Here is a 12,576-nt window from a genome sequence, read left to right on the forward strand (position 1 = left end):
ACTAGAAGACCTAAAGCAGAATAGCACATAAAACCTACAGTAAGATGGGAAACTAGTAGGCCTGAAACAGTATAGCACATAAAACTTACAGTAGCCTGGGGAACTAGTAGACCTGAGACAGAATAGCACATAAAAACTATGCTAAGCTGGAGAACTAGTAGACGTGAAGCAGAATAGCACAAAAAACCTACGGTAAGCTGGGAAACTAGTAGACCTGAAACAGAATAGCACATAAAACCTATGGTAAGCTAGGGAACTAGTAGACCTGAAGCAGAATAGCACATAAAACCTATGGTAAGCTGGGGAACTAGTAGACCTGAAGCAGAATAGCACATAAACCTATGGTAGGCTTGGTAACTAAAAGACCTGAAGCAGAATAGCACATAAAGCCTACAGTAAGCTTGGAAACTAGTAGACCTGAAACAGAATAGCACATAAAATCTATGGTAGCCTGGGGAACTAGTAGACCTAAAACAGAATAGCACATAAAACCTACGGTAAGCTGGGAAAATAGTAGGACTGAAACAGTATAGCACATAGAACCTACAGTAGCATGGGGAAGCTGGAGAACTAGTAAAACTGGTAAGCTGGAGAACTAGTAGACCTGAAGCAGAATAGCACATAAAAACTTTGGTAAGCTGGGAAACTAGAAGACTTTAAACAGAATAGCACCTAAAACCTACGGTAAGCTGGGAAACTAGAAGACCTGATACAGTATAGCACATAAAACCTACAGTAGCCTGGGGAACTAGTAGTCCTGAAACAGAATAGCACATAAAGCCTACAGTAGCCTGGGGAACTAGTCGTCCTGAAACAGAATAGCACATGAAACCTATGGTAAGCTGTGAACTAAGTAGACCTGAAGCAGAATAGCACATTAAACCTATGGTAGCCTGGGAAACTAGTAGTCCTGAAACAGAATAGCACATAAAGCCTACAGTAGCCTGGGGAACTAGTTGTCCTGAAACAGAATAGCACATACAACCTATGGTAAGCTGTGAACTAAGTAGACCTGAAGCAGAATAGCACATTAAACCTATGGTAGCCTGGGAAACTAGTAGACCTGAAGCAGAATAGCACATAAAGCCTACGGTAAGCTGTGAAGCTAGTAGACCTGAAGCAGAATAGCACATAAAACCTTCAGTAGCCTGGGGAACTAGTAGACCTGAAAGAGAATAGCACATAAAGCCTACGGTAAGCAGGGAAACTTGAAGACCTGAAACAGAATAGGACATAAAACCTAAGACAGGGTGGGAAACTAGAAGACCTGAATCAGAATAGCACATAAAACCTACAGTAGCCTGGGGAACTAGTAGACCTGAAGCAGAATAGCACATAAAATCTACGGTAAACTGGGGAACTAGGAGACCTGAAACACAATAGCATATAAACCTATGGTAAGCTGGGGAACTAGAGGACCAGAAGCAGAATAGCACATAAACCTATGGTAGCCTGGGGAACTAGTAGACCTGAAGCAGAATTGCACATAAAACCTATGGTAAGCTGGGGAACTAGAAGACCTGAAACACAATAGCACATAAAACTTATGGTAGGCTGGGGAACTAGTAGACTTGAAACAGCGTAGCACATAAAACCTATGGTAGGTTGGGGAACTAATAGACCTGAAGCAGAATAGCAAATAAAACCTAAGGCAGGCTGGGAAGCTATTAGACCTGCAGTAGATTGGGATACAACTCCTTTAACAGGTTAGGGAACTGGTAGTCCTGAAGCATATTAGGATACAAAGCCTGTGACAGGATAGGGAACAGGTAGTCTTGAAGAAGATAAGGACACAAAACCTAAGGGAAATAGAATGCGAGCAGCCAATAGAATGCGAGCTCAATCTGATTGGCGGATCCAATCAGCCAATCGGATTGAACTTAAATCTGATTGGCTGATTCAATCAGCCAATCAGATTTTTCCTACCTTAATTCCGATTGGCTGATAGAATCCTATCAGCCAATCGGAATTCAAGGGACGCCATCTTGGATGACGTCATTTAAAGGAACCTTCATTCGTGTTAGTCCGTCGGTGAGGAAGGATGGCTCCGCGTTGGCTGCTTCAAGATGGACCCGCTCCACTCCAGATGGAAGAAGATAGAAGATGCCGCCTGGATGAAGACTTTGGACCCTCTGGAGGACCTCTTCTTGCCGGATAGGATGAAGACTTCGGACCCTCTGGAGGACCTCTTCTTGCCGGATAGGATGAAGACTTTGGACCCTCTTCTGGACGGATCGGTGATACCCAGCTGGGTGAATACAAGGTAGGGAGATCTTCAGGGGCTTAGTAATAGGTTTTTTAAGGGGGGTTTGGGTGGGTTAGATTAGGGGTATGTGGGTGGTGGGTTGTAATGTTGGGGGTATTGAATGTTTTTTTTCAGGCAAAAGAGCTGATTTCTTTGGGACATGCCCTTAATTTAGTTTAGTTGATTTAATTGTAGGTAATTGTAGGTAGTTTATTTAATTAATTTATTGATAGTGTAGTGTTCGGTTTAATTGTAATTTAGGTTAGGATTTATTTTACAGGTAATTTTGTAATTATTTTAACTAGGTAGATATTACATAGTTATTAACTATTTAATAGCTATTGTACTTAGTTAAAATAAATACAAAGTTGCCTGTAAAATAAATATAAATCCTAAAATAGCTACAATGTAATTATTCATTATATTGTAGCTATATTAGGGTTTATTTTACAGGTAAGTATTTAGCTTTAAATAGGATGAATTTATTTAATAAGAAATAATTTATTTCATTTGATTTAAATTATATTTAACTTAGGGGGGTGTTAGGGTTAGGGTTAGACTTAGCTTTAGGGGTTAATACATTTATTATAGTAGCGGTGAGGTCCGGTCGGCAGATTAGGGGTTAATACTTGAAGTTATGTGTCGGCGATGTTAGTGAGGGCAGATTAGGGGTTAATAAAATTTATTATAGGGTTTGCGAGGCGGGAGTGAGGCGGTTTAGGGGTTAATACATTTATTATAGTGGAGGCAAGGTCCGGTCGGAAGATTAGGGGTTAATAAGTGTAGTTAGGTAGCGGCGACGTTGGGGGGGCAGATTAGGGGTTAATAAATATAATATAGGGGTCGGCGGTGTTAGGGGCAGCAGATTAGGGGTACATAGGTATAATGTAGGTGGCGGCGGTGTACGGAGCGGTAGATTAGGGGTTAATAATAAAATGCAGGGGTCTGCGATAGCGGGGGCGGCAGATTAGAGGTTGATAAGTGTAAGATTAGGGGTGTTTAGACTCAGGGTACAAGTTAGGGTGTTAGGTGCAGACTTAGAAAGTGTTTCCCCATAGGAAACAATGGGGCTGCGTTAGGAGCTGAACGCTGCTTTTTTACAGATGTTAGGTTTTTTTTCAGCTCAAACTGCCCCATTGTTTCCTATAGGGGATTCGTGCACAAGCACGTTTTTCAAGCTGGCCGCTACAGTAAGCAACGCTGGTATTTAGAGTTGAAGTGGCGGTAAATATGCCTGTACGCTCCCTTTTTGGAGCCTAACGCAGCCCTTCAGAGAACTCTAAATACCAGCGTTATTTAAAAGGTGCGGGGGGAAAAAACATGCGTAGCTAACACACCCCTTTGGCCGCAAAACTCTAAATCTAGGTGTATGGTAGGCTGGGGAACTAGAAGACCTGAAGCAGAATAGCACATAAAACCTACAGTAAGATGGGAAACTAGTAGGCCTGAAACAGTATAGCACATAAAACATATGGTAAGCTAGGGAACTAGTAGACCTGAAGCAGAATAGCACATAAAACCTATGGAAAGCTGGGGAACTAGAAGACCTGAAGCAGAGTAGCAGATAAACCTATGGTAGGCTTGGTAACTAACAGACCTGAAGCAGAATAGCACATAAAGCCTACGGTAAGCTCGGAAACTAGTAGACCTGAAGCAGAATAGTACATAAAACCTACAGTTGCCTGGGGAAGCTAGAGAACTAGTAGAACTGGTAAGCTGGGAAACTAGTAGACCTTAAGCAGAATAGCACATAAAACCTACAGTAATCTGGGAAACTAGAAGACCTGAAACAGAATAGCACATAAAACCGACGGTAAGCTGGGAAATTAGAAGACCTGAAAAGTATAGCACATAAAACCTACAGTAGCCTGGGGAAATAATAGTCCTGAAACAGAATAGCACATAAAGCCTACGGTAGCCTGGGAAACTAGTAGTCCTGAAACAGAATAGCACATAAAGCCTACGGTAGCCTGGGAAACTAGTAGTCCTGAAACAGAATAGCACATAAAGCCTACGGTAGCCTGGGAAACTAGTAGACCTGAAACAGAATAGCACATAAAGCCTACGGTAGCCTGGGAAACTAGTAGTCCTGAAACAGAATAGCACATAAAGCCTACGGTAGCCTGGGAAACTAGTAGTCCTGAAACAGAATAGCACATAAAGCCTACGGTAGCCTGGGAAACTAGTAGTCCTGAAACAGAATAGCACATAAAGCCTACGGTAGCCTGGGAAACTAGTAGACCTGAAACAGAATAGCACATAAAGCCTACGGTAAGCTGCAAAGCTAGTAGACCTGAAGCAGAATAGCACATTAAACCTATGGTAGCCTGGGAAACTAGTAGACCTGAAGCAGAATAGCAGATAAAGCCTACGGTAAGCTTTGAAGCTAGTAGACCTGAAACAGAATGGCACATAAAGTCTAAGGCAAGCTGGAGAACTAGTAGACCTGAAACACAAAAGCACATAAAACCTATGGTAAACTGGGGAACTAGAGGACCTGAAGCAGAATAGCACATACACCTACGGTAGCCTGGGGAACTAGTAGACCTGAAGCAGAATAGCACATAAAACCTATGGTAAGCTGGGGAACTAGAAGACCTGAAACACAATAGCACATAAAACCTATGGTAGGCTGGGAAACTAGTAGACTTGAAACAGCGTAACACATAAAACCTATGGTAGGCTGGGAAACTAGTAGACTTGAAACAGCGTAACACATAAAACCTATGATAGGTTGGGGAACTAATAGACCTGAAGCAGAATAGCAAATAAAACCTAAGGCAGGCTGGGTAGCTATTAGACCTGCAGTAGATTGGGATACAACATCTGTAACAGGTTAGGGAACTGGTAGTCCTGAAGCATATTAGGATACAAAGCCTGTGACAGAATAGGGAACAGGTAGTCTTGAAGAAGATTAGGACACAAAACCTAAGGCAAATAGTAGTCCTGAAGCAGAATATCACATAAAACCTACAGTAGGCTGGGGAAGTAGTGTACATGAAGCAGATTAGGACACAAAACCTGTGACAGGTTAGGGAAATAGTAGATCTGAAGCAGGTTGCGATACAAAACCTTCGGTAGGCTGCGGAACTAGTAGATCTAAAACAGAATAGCACATAAAACCTATGGTAGGCTGAGGAACTAGTAGACATGAAGCAGAATAGCACACAAAATCTAAGGCAGACAGGGGAGATATTAGACCTGAGGCAGATTGGGACACAACACCTGGGACAAGTTAGGGAACTGGAAATTCTGAAGCAGATAAGGACACAAAACCTAACTGAACTAATAGACCTGAAAGAGAATAGCAAACAGCATCTAAGATTGCCTGGGGAGCTATTTGAAGCAGTTAGGGACACTAAACTTGTGACAGGTTAGGGAACTGTGATGTCCTAAGGAGTTAGGTATTAAGAGATGATCCATAGAGTCCTTAAGTGGGGTACCATAAGTTGTAATTGAACACTTTGCTAGATTTACATAAGTAGTGACATTAATGAAATAATGATTCCAATGTGTGATTCCTATATAGTTGAATCTAACTTTGGTCTGTAGCTTGCCAACCTTAAAAGTGTAGTATAAACGATTTTAACTGAACATTGTAATCCATAACATTGCGGTTTCACTAAACTTATCTTAGAGCAAACATAGCCTTAAGCTTATATAAAAAGAAAATATGTGTGGATGCATGAGGCTTTCATCTGTGAGGAAAAAACAGGCAGTTAAATGTCCTATTAATACAAACTAAAATGATGCAGAAGAACTCTGGATAAACTGCAGGTAGAAAACGTAAGAGCCCCATAAAACACACCACACAGCTACCCCACTCCGGCAGGCAACAGTGAAAAGTGGTTCCCAAAAATGTCAGGTGTATTATCCGGTTCCCATTTAAGTTGCAATAGTTCTGTGGTTAGAGATCCGCTTGTGGGCAATATCGTTATGTGAATTTTTCCTGAGTAGCCACGCTGCACCTTGGCCTTGGGAATTATTTTTAGAAAAAGTTCTCTTTATTGTACTCTGTCTGGTTGCCTTATTAGATGTAAGGGCTTGCTGGTTCACCTCTATGTCATTGCCAATGATCTCCAGACAGGTAACGCTACTTTCATTAGCTCTTATGTGCCTGTCAGCAGTCTCTGCATCATCTACTACAGGCAGCATGATGGTGGACTCTGTTTCTTTCTCGCTGCTGATCTGGGAAATTGTAAAACCCTGGGGTCCCAGAAAGCTACCGCCCTCGTGTTCTGCTGCAACAGGCTCAAGTTGGGTAACTTTGTGATGAAAATGAGTATCTTCAAGCTGGTAGCGTTTTTTCAAATGCAGAATGGTGATCCGCAAGTAGGTGGCTCAGCTTCCTCAAAATGTCTGTAGGGCACTCCATGTGTTTCAATATTAGGCTGTAGACAGGCGCAGGGCCATCTTTAATATGGACTGGACCCTGGGCAAAAATTTTCTTGGCCCCCCCCACCCCACCCCATGCAATTTTGCTCTCCACCCCAACATCCCAAAAAACAACTAAATCAATTAATTTTATAAAATTTTTTTAAAATTATTAGCCCAGCAGTGAATCATCCACTGCTGGGCTAATCATTTAAAAAAAATGAAATAAATTGCAATATGTGAAACTGGACGTAAGCAGTACTAATAGTAAAGAAATATATAAATTCCTCCACTGTCGATTCATTTAATATTCTTTTGAATGTGATTCTGGTGTTAGGTTAGCTGGTTAAAGAGATTTAGGGCAGCCAACAGGAGCAAAGCAAGGTAAAGACTGAGGAGGAAACATGGAGGTGCAGACAAATATAAGTTTACTGACTGGAACAGCAGAACTACTATGGGAAGCTGCAAAATCTGAGACAGAGAGAAAAAAACCCTATAAAAATAAACCTTACATTAATGTGTGAAGTATCAGCATGACACTATACATCAGCCACAGCAGCACATGTCACTTCTTTGCTAGGAACAAGTTCTCTCTCACCCTGCACTAGACAATGCTGCATGGGGTGGGGCGTGTGTGCACTCACTTATTCTTCCCACTGACACCTTTCTACAAAGCACTGTTCCCCTAACAAACTTCAGTTAGTTGATCTTAAGGCCACAGCAGAAAGAGCATGGCTAAGGGGACCAGCAGACTGGATGCTGTCTGCCCAAGGCTGCATTGATACAGTGTGAGATGAGTCACACAGCCTCAAGACTGAAGAGAGCAGTGTATACAGCTGCACAGATTCTCAAATCCTCACATGCCTGCCACTCCAGTTTTCTGCTGCATGCGTCTACAGTCAGCCCTACCCAGAAACAATCCCCACCACCAGAGCAGTTACCTGGTAACAGTTGTAACCCCAGTAGGACGTTTTCTGATGCAGTGGGAATGGCTGGATACTGAGTTAGGGCTTTGCATTCAGTGCTGCACATTGCACATCTAAAACAGCACATGGCAATAGCTTGGCATGTCACATGACACCGGCACGGTCTGGCACTGTTTTTTTTTTAAATATAAGCAGAGTACTTTTGACTGTGACCGTATTAGGACTGAATGTGTGTGTTCCCCATGTCACATCAGCAGTCTGGTATGAACCATAAAAAAAAAAAAAAAAAGTTTTTATTTGTTAGGACTCTTGGGCCCCTCAACAGAGACTGGGCCCTGGGCAGCTGTCCCTTTAGCCCTGTGTTAACGACGGCCCTGGACAGGCGTGTTAGATGCAGTGATATGAATTTAGTCAATGATTTGAGAGATGACACTGCTAGCAATGGCAAATACACCAAGGTACTCTGCTAGGGGTCTGGTGTAAGGCCACAACCTCTGAGTGTTTCCGGAATGCTGCAGCAAGCTCTGATTTGGAGAAGATTAGCTTTAATCTATAGAGTTTTTTCTATTGTAGTAAGCATGGTGTAATTCTGTGCTGGATCAGGCGATAGGAGCTAATTTTTATGTCAATTTAGTCTGGAGTCTGTAGTAGCTAGAAAACTAGCGACCAGTCATGGCTGCCGCCGGAATTTCCCCTGTTGCTTAGCAATTCTAACCTGAAGGTATACAAAACTGGGGGCCACAGCACAAAAATGCAAGCGATATGGAGTGCTAACATTGCTAGCATTTTTGTGTGGGTATTACAATTCATTGTTAATATATATGATGTGTAATGCGAGCTAAAAATTTAATGTGAGATAGCGCAGGTATGTTCAGTCCCTCAGATAATAGATTTCTATGAGTGCCACACAAAACTTTTTTGTAAGATAACATTGAGTGCTAATCAGATGGGGTGCAAAAAGGCAGAGGAGTTTTTGGTTACATTTTTTGATATATACCTTTCATGTTTTTGAATGCGCAATAGCAAGAGATAACAGATAATAACAGATAATATCTGCACATACAAACTCAACTCTACCACAGTGGACATGCAAAAATATTTAAAAAGATGTATTAAATACTAGTAAATATGTCATCTATGAAACCATTCAGTCAACATTAATGTTACAAATTTACATATTTTTAGTGAATGCATGTGTGTTTTAAATATTTTAAAAGCATTTTATGTTTTTTTTTGTAACAATAGTCGTAAAGGGCATTTTGTCCCTTTACACCTTGTAGAGACATAAATTTTTGCACATTCACCACAGATATTGACTAGCTGAATGAAAATTAATGTTTAACATCTCAAAATGCCCCTCAGCTACTATTTTGTGTAATGCAAAATGAAAATACAGCACCTTTGTGAAGAGCCAAAAGTCATAATAATTGTTGACAACCATTTTAAAGACTGTTGACCTTTCCAAAGAGATCATTGGCTTCAATGTAAACTTGCCCAACAGTGGAATGTTCCTTAATGTACCCTGTACAGTTTATTTACAATTTATTCTTCCTAAATATGTAATTGGGAAAGAAAGGCAAATATTTCTATGCCAAAGTTTTTTTGTTGTACTTGATTATCTCTTGGTAAATGAGAGACACACAAGCATCACATAAATAATGGTGAATGATGTCCTCTGATTTTAGATCCTCACCTGGTGATGACATACGGAGAGAAACAAAACAAAAATGTTCCAATGAAAGTGCTGATCTTTTTGGTGGCTCTTTGTCGTCTTCTCTTCTGCTCCTCTAAACATCTCCGTCTAACACTACAATAAACAAGGAGAAAGTATTTTCTGGGAAACACAGGAGATGTACATAAAAAGTAATGTTACCCACATCATATACAATCTCCAGGTGAACATGTCCTTCCAATTAACATTCACAAAATACAGGAGAGGCCAAAACAAAAGTCAATATTAATTGATGTTAGATATTCCCAGAATCATCTGGATGTTTTTATTTTTAAGTGCTGCTTATAATAAGGAACCATCTCACAAAAATATAATTGCAACATCTTATCTTTATTTGCAGGGTCATATTTTGTAACACAGTGGTCCGGGAATAGGGAAACTTGCTTAACCCTTTGGCTGCTATAAAGGGTAATACTATTTGACAGTGAATGGGTTCATACACTATTATTGATATGTATTATTAAAGGTCAATTTCATCTATGCAATGCACAATTAAATGCTTTTTGGCTACTATTTTATTATAATACATTTTAATAAGATAGATAGACAGATAGATATATAGATAGATATATAGATAATGATAGATAGGTAGATATTGAAGCACTGACCAAACTCACTAAACGTATACAACAGAGATGATTCATTATTGCTGTAGTTCTCACCCTTTTCTTTTTTAGCTTTGTGACATTTCTGACTCACTATTTAAATGCAAGTGACAAGAATTAAATAAAAACAAATACTAATACGCATAAAGTCACATTAATTATAAGAAACGTTCTATGTGCCACCCTCTGTCAGGTGCTGTAAAAAACATTCTAGTGTAAAAATAAAATACTTTATTACAGTACAGCATTTTTTAAAAGAAAATCCCCACTATACAGCCAGTGATTGGAGCATACACCAGTATGGCTATGTCTCATTTTCTCACCAGCTGTATCATCATCCGGAGGGACACAGAAGCACAACATTAACTATCAGCCAGATTACGAGTTTTGCGTTATGAGGGGTGCGGTACTAACTTGCACGTTAATGTCACCGCTCACTTTCCTACAGCGCTGGTATTACAGGTTTTTACAAACCAGGTGTTAAAAGGTAAGAAGTGAGCGTAGAGCAAAATTGTGCTCCATACCGCACTCCAATACCAGTGTTGCTTAAGTCAGCGGTGAGCTGGTTGTACGTGCTCATGCACGATTTCCCCATAGACATCAATGGGGAGAGCCGGCTGAGAAAACGTCTAACACCTTCAAAAAAGCAGCGTAAAGCTCAGTAACACAGCCCCATCGATTTCTATGGGGAAACTAAATTTATGTTTACACCTAACACCCTAACATGAACCCCGAGTCTAAATACCCCTAATCTTACACCTATTAACCCCTAATCTGCCGCCCCGACATCGCCAACACCTACATTATACTTATTAACCCCTAATCTGCCGCTCCATACACCGCAGCCACCTACATTATACCTATTAACCCCTAATCTGCTGTGCCTAACATCGCCGACACCTACATTATATTTATTAACCCCTAATCTCCCACCCCCAATGTTGACGCAACCTAGCTACACTTATTAACCCCTAATCTGCCTCCCCAACGTCGCCGCCACTATAATAAACCTATTAACCCCTAAACCGCCGCACTCCCACATCGCAAACACTAGTTAAATATTATTAACCCCTAATCTGCCGTCCCCAACATCGCCGTCACTATATTAAATTTATTAACCCCTAAACCTAAGTCTAACCCTAACCCTAATTTAGGTAATAATAGTAATTTTGTTTAGATTTATTTAAATAATATTTAAGTTAGGGGGTGTTAGGGTTAGACTTAGATTTAGGGGTTAATAACTTTAATATAGTGGCAGCGATGTTGGGGGCGGCAGATTAGGGGTTAAGAAGTGTAGGTAGGTTGCGGCGACATTGGGGGCGGCAGATTAGGGGTTAATAAATATAATGTAGATGTCGGCGATGCTGGGGGCAGCAGATTAGGGGTTCATAAATTTAATGTAGGTGGCGGCGGTGTCGGGGTTTCAGATTAGGGGTTAATAAGTGAAAGATTAGGGGTGTTTAGACTTGGGGTTCATGTTAGGGTGTTAGGTGTAGACATAAATGTATTTTCCCCATAGGAATCAATGGGGCTGCGTTAGGAGCTAAACTCTGCTTTTTTGCAGGTGTTTTTTTTTCAGCCGGCTTTCCCCCATTGATTCCTATGGGGAAACCATGCACGAGCACGTTCAGCCAGCTCACCGCTAATGTAAGCAGCGCTGGTATTGAGGTGAGATATGGAGCAAAATTTTGCTCTACGATCACTTTTTTGCGGTTAATGCTGGGTTTGTAAAAACCTGTAATACCAGCACTGTCTGTAAGTGAGCGGCGAGCATAAACTGCTCGTTAGAACCACATAGCCTCTAACGCCAAACTCGTAATCTAGCCGTTTGTTTGTAGAATGGGAATGTAGTATTTTTTTTTTTAAATTGAGCTGTAAATCTTTAGGGCAATGCCCTACATAAAGCCGTTCTAAGGGCTGTTTTTTTAAGTAACTGTTAGTGTTAGTATAAGGTTTTTATATATGGTGGGGTTTTTTTTTGGGGGGGGGGCTTAGTTTTAGTATAGGCATAACTGTGTTTTTTTATTTTTGCTTATTGTCTTCTGTAATGTTAGGTGTTTTATGTTTTGTAAATTTAGTCGGCTAGATTACGAGTTTTGCGTTAAGCTTAAAAAGTAGCGTTAACAGGTCCTAACACTGCTTTTTCACTACCGCTGCTATTACGAGTCTTGCAGGTTTAGGGGCACCGCACACTTCTTTTGCCTTACCACAAAACGACTTACGTAAACATCGTAAACACTTTTTTCTATGAGACTTCCAAAGCGCTGGTATTACGAGTCTGTCCTTGAAGGCCAAAAAGTGAGTGGTACAGCCTCTACCTCCAAGATTCCTAACGCATTCTAAAGTCAGTAGTTATGAGTTTTACACTACAACGCCGTAGCATAAAACTCATAACTAAATTGCTAAAAAGTACACTTACACCCATAAACTACCTATTAACCCCTAAACCGAGGCCCTCCCGCTTTGCAAACACTATAATAAAATTTGTAACCCCTAATCTGCCGCTCCGGACATTGCCGCCACTAGAATAAACATATTAACCCCTAAACCGCTGCACTCCCGCCTCGCAAACACTAGTTAAATATTATTAACCCCTAATCTGCCATCCCCAACGTCGCTGCAACTATATTAAATGTATTAACCCCTGAATCTAAGTCTAACCCTAACCCTAACACCCCCTAACTTAAATATAAT

At 40.8% G+C, this 12,576-nt stretch overlaps 1 protein-coding gene across 1 annotated transcript in view; it reads right to left on the bottom strand.

Annotated features, from left to right (window-relative positions):
• The window catches only part of GPR26 (G protein-coupled receptor 26), an 85,480-nt gene that overhangs the window by 52,973 nt on the left and 19,931 nt on the right, over positions 1-12,576 (bottom strand). The window contains exon 2 of the mRNA XM_053691746.1: positions 9,239-9,352. Coding sequence (XP_053547721.1) covers positions 9,239-9,352 — 114 coding nt within the window. The remainder of the gene's footprint in view (positions 1-9,238; positions 9,353-12,576) is intronic.

The sequence above is a fragment of the Bombina bombina genome, chromosome 9 (assembly GCF_027579735.1).
Source record: "Bombina bombina isolate aBomBom1 chromosome 9, aBomBom1.pri, whole genome shotgun sequence".
In the NCBI taxonomy this organism is placed as follows: domain Eukaryota; kingdom Metazoa; phylum Chordata; class Amphibia; order Anura; family Bombinatoridae; genus Bombina; species Bombina bombina.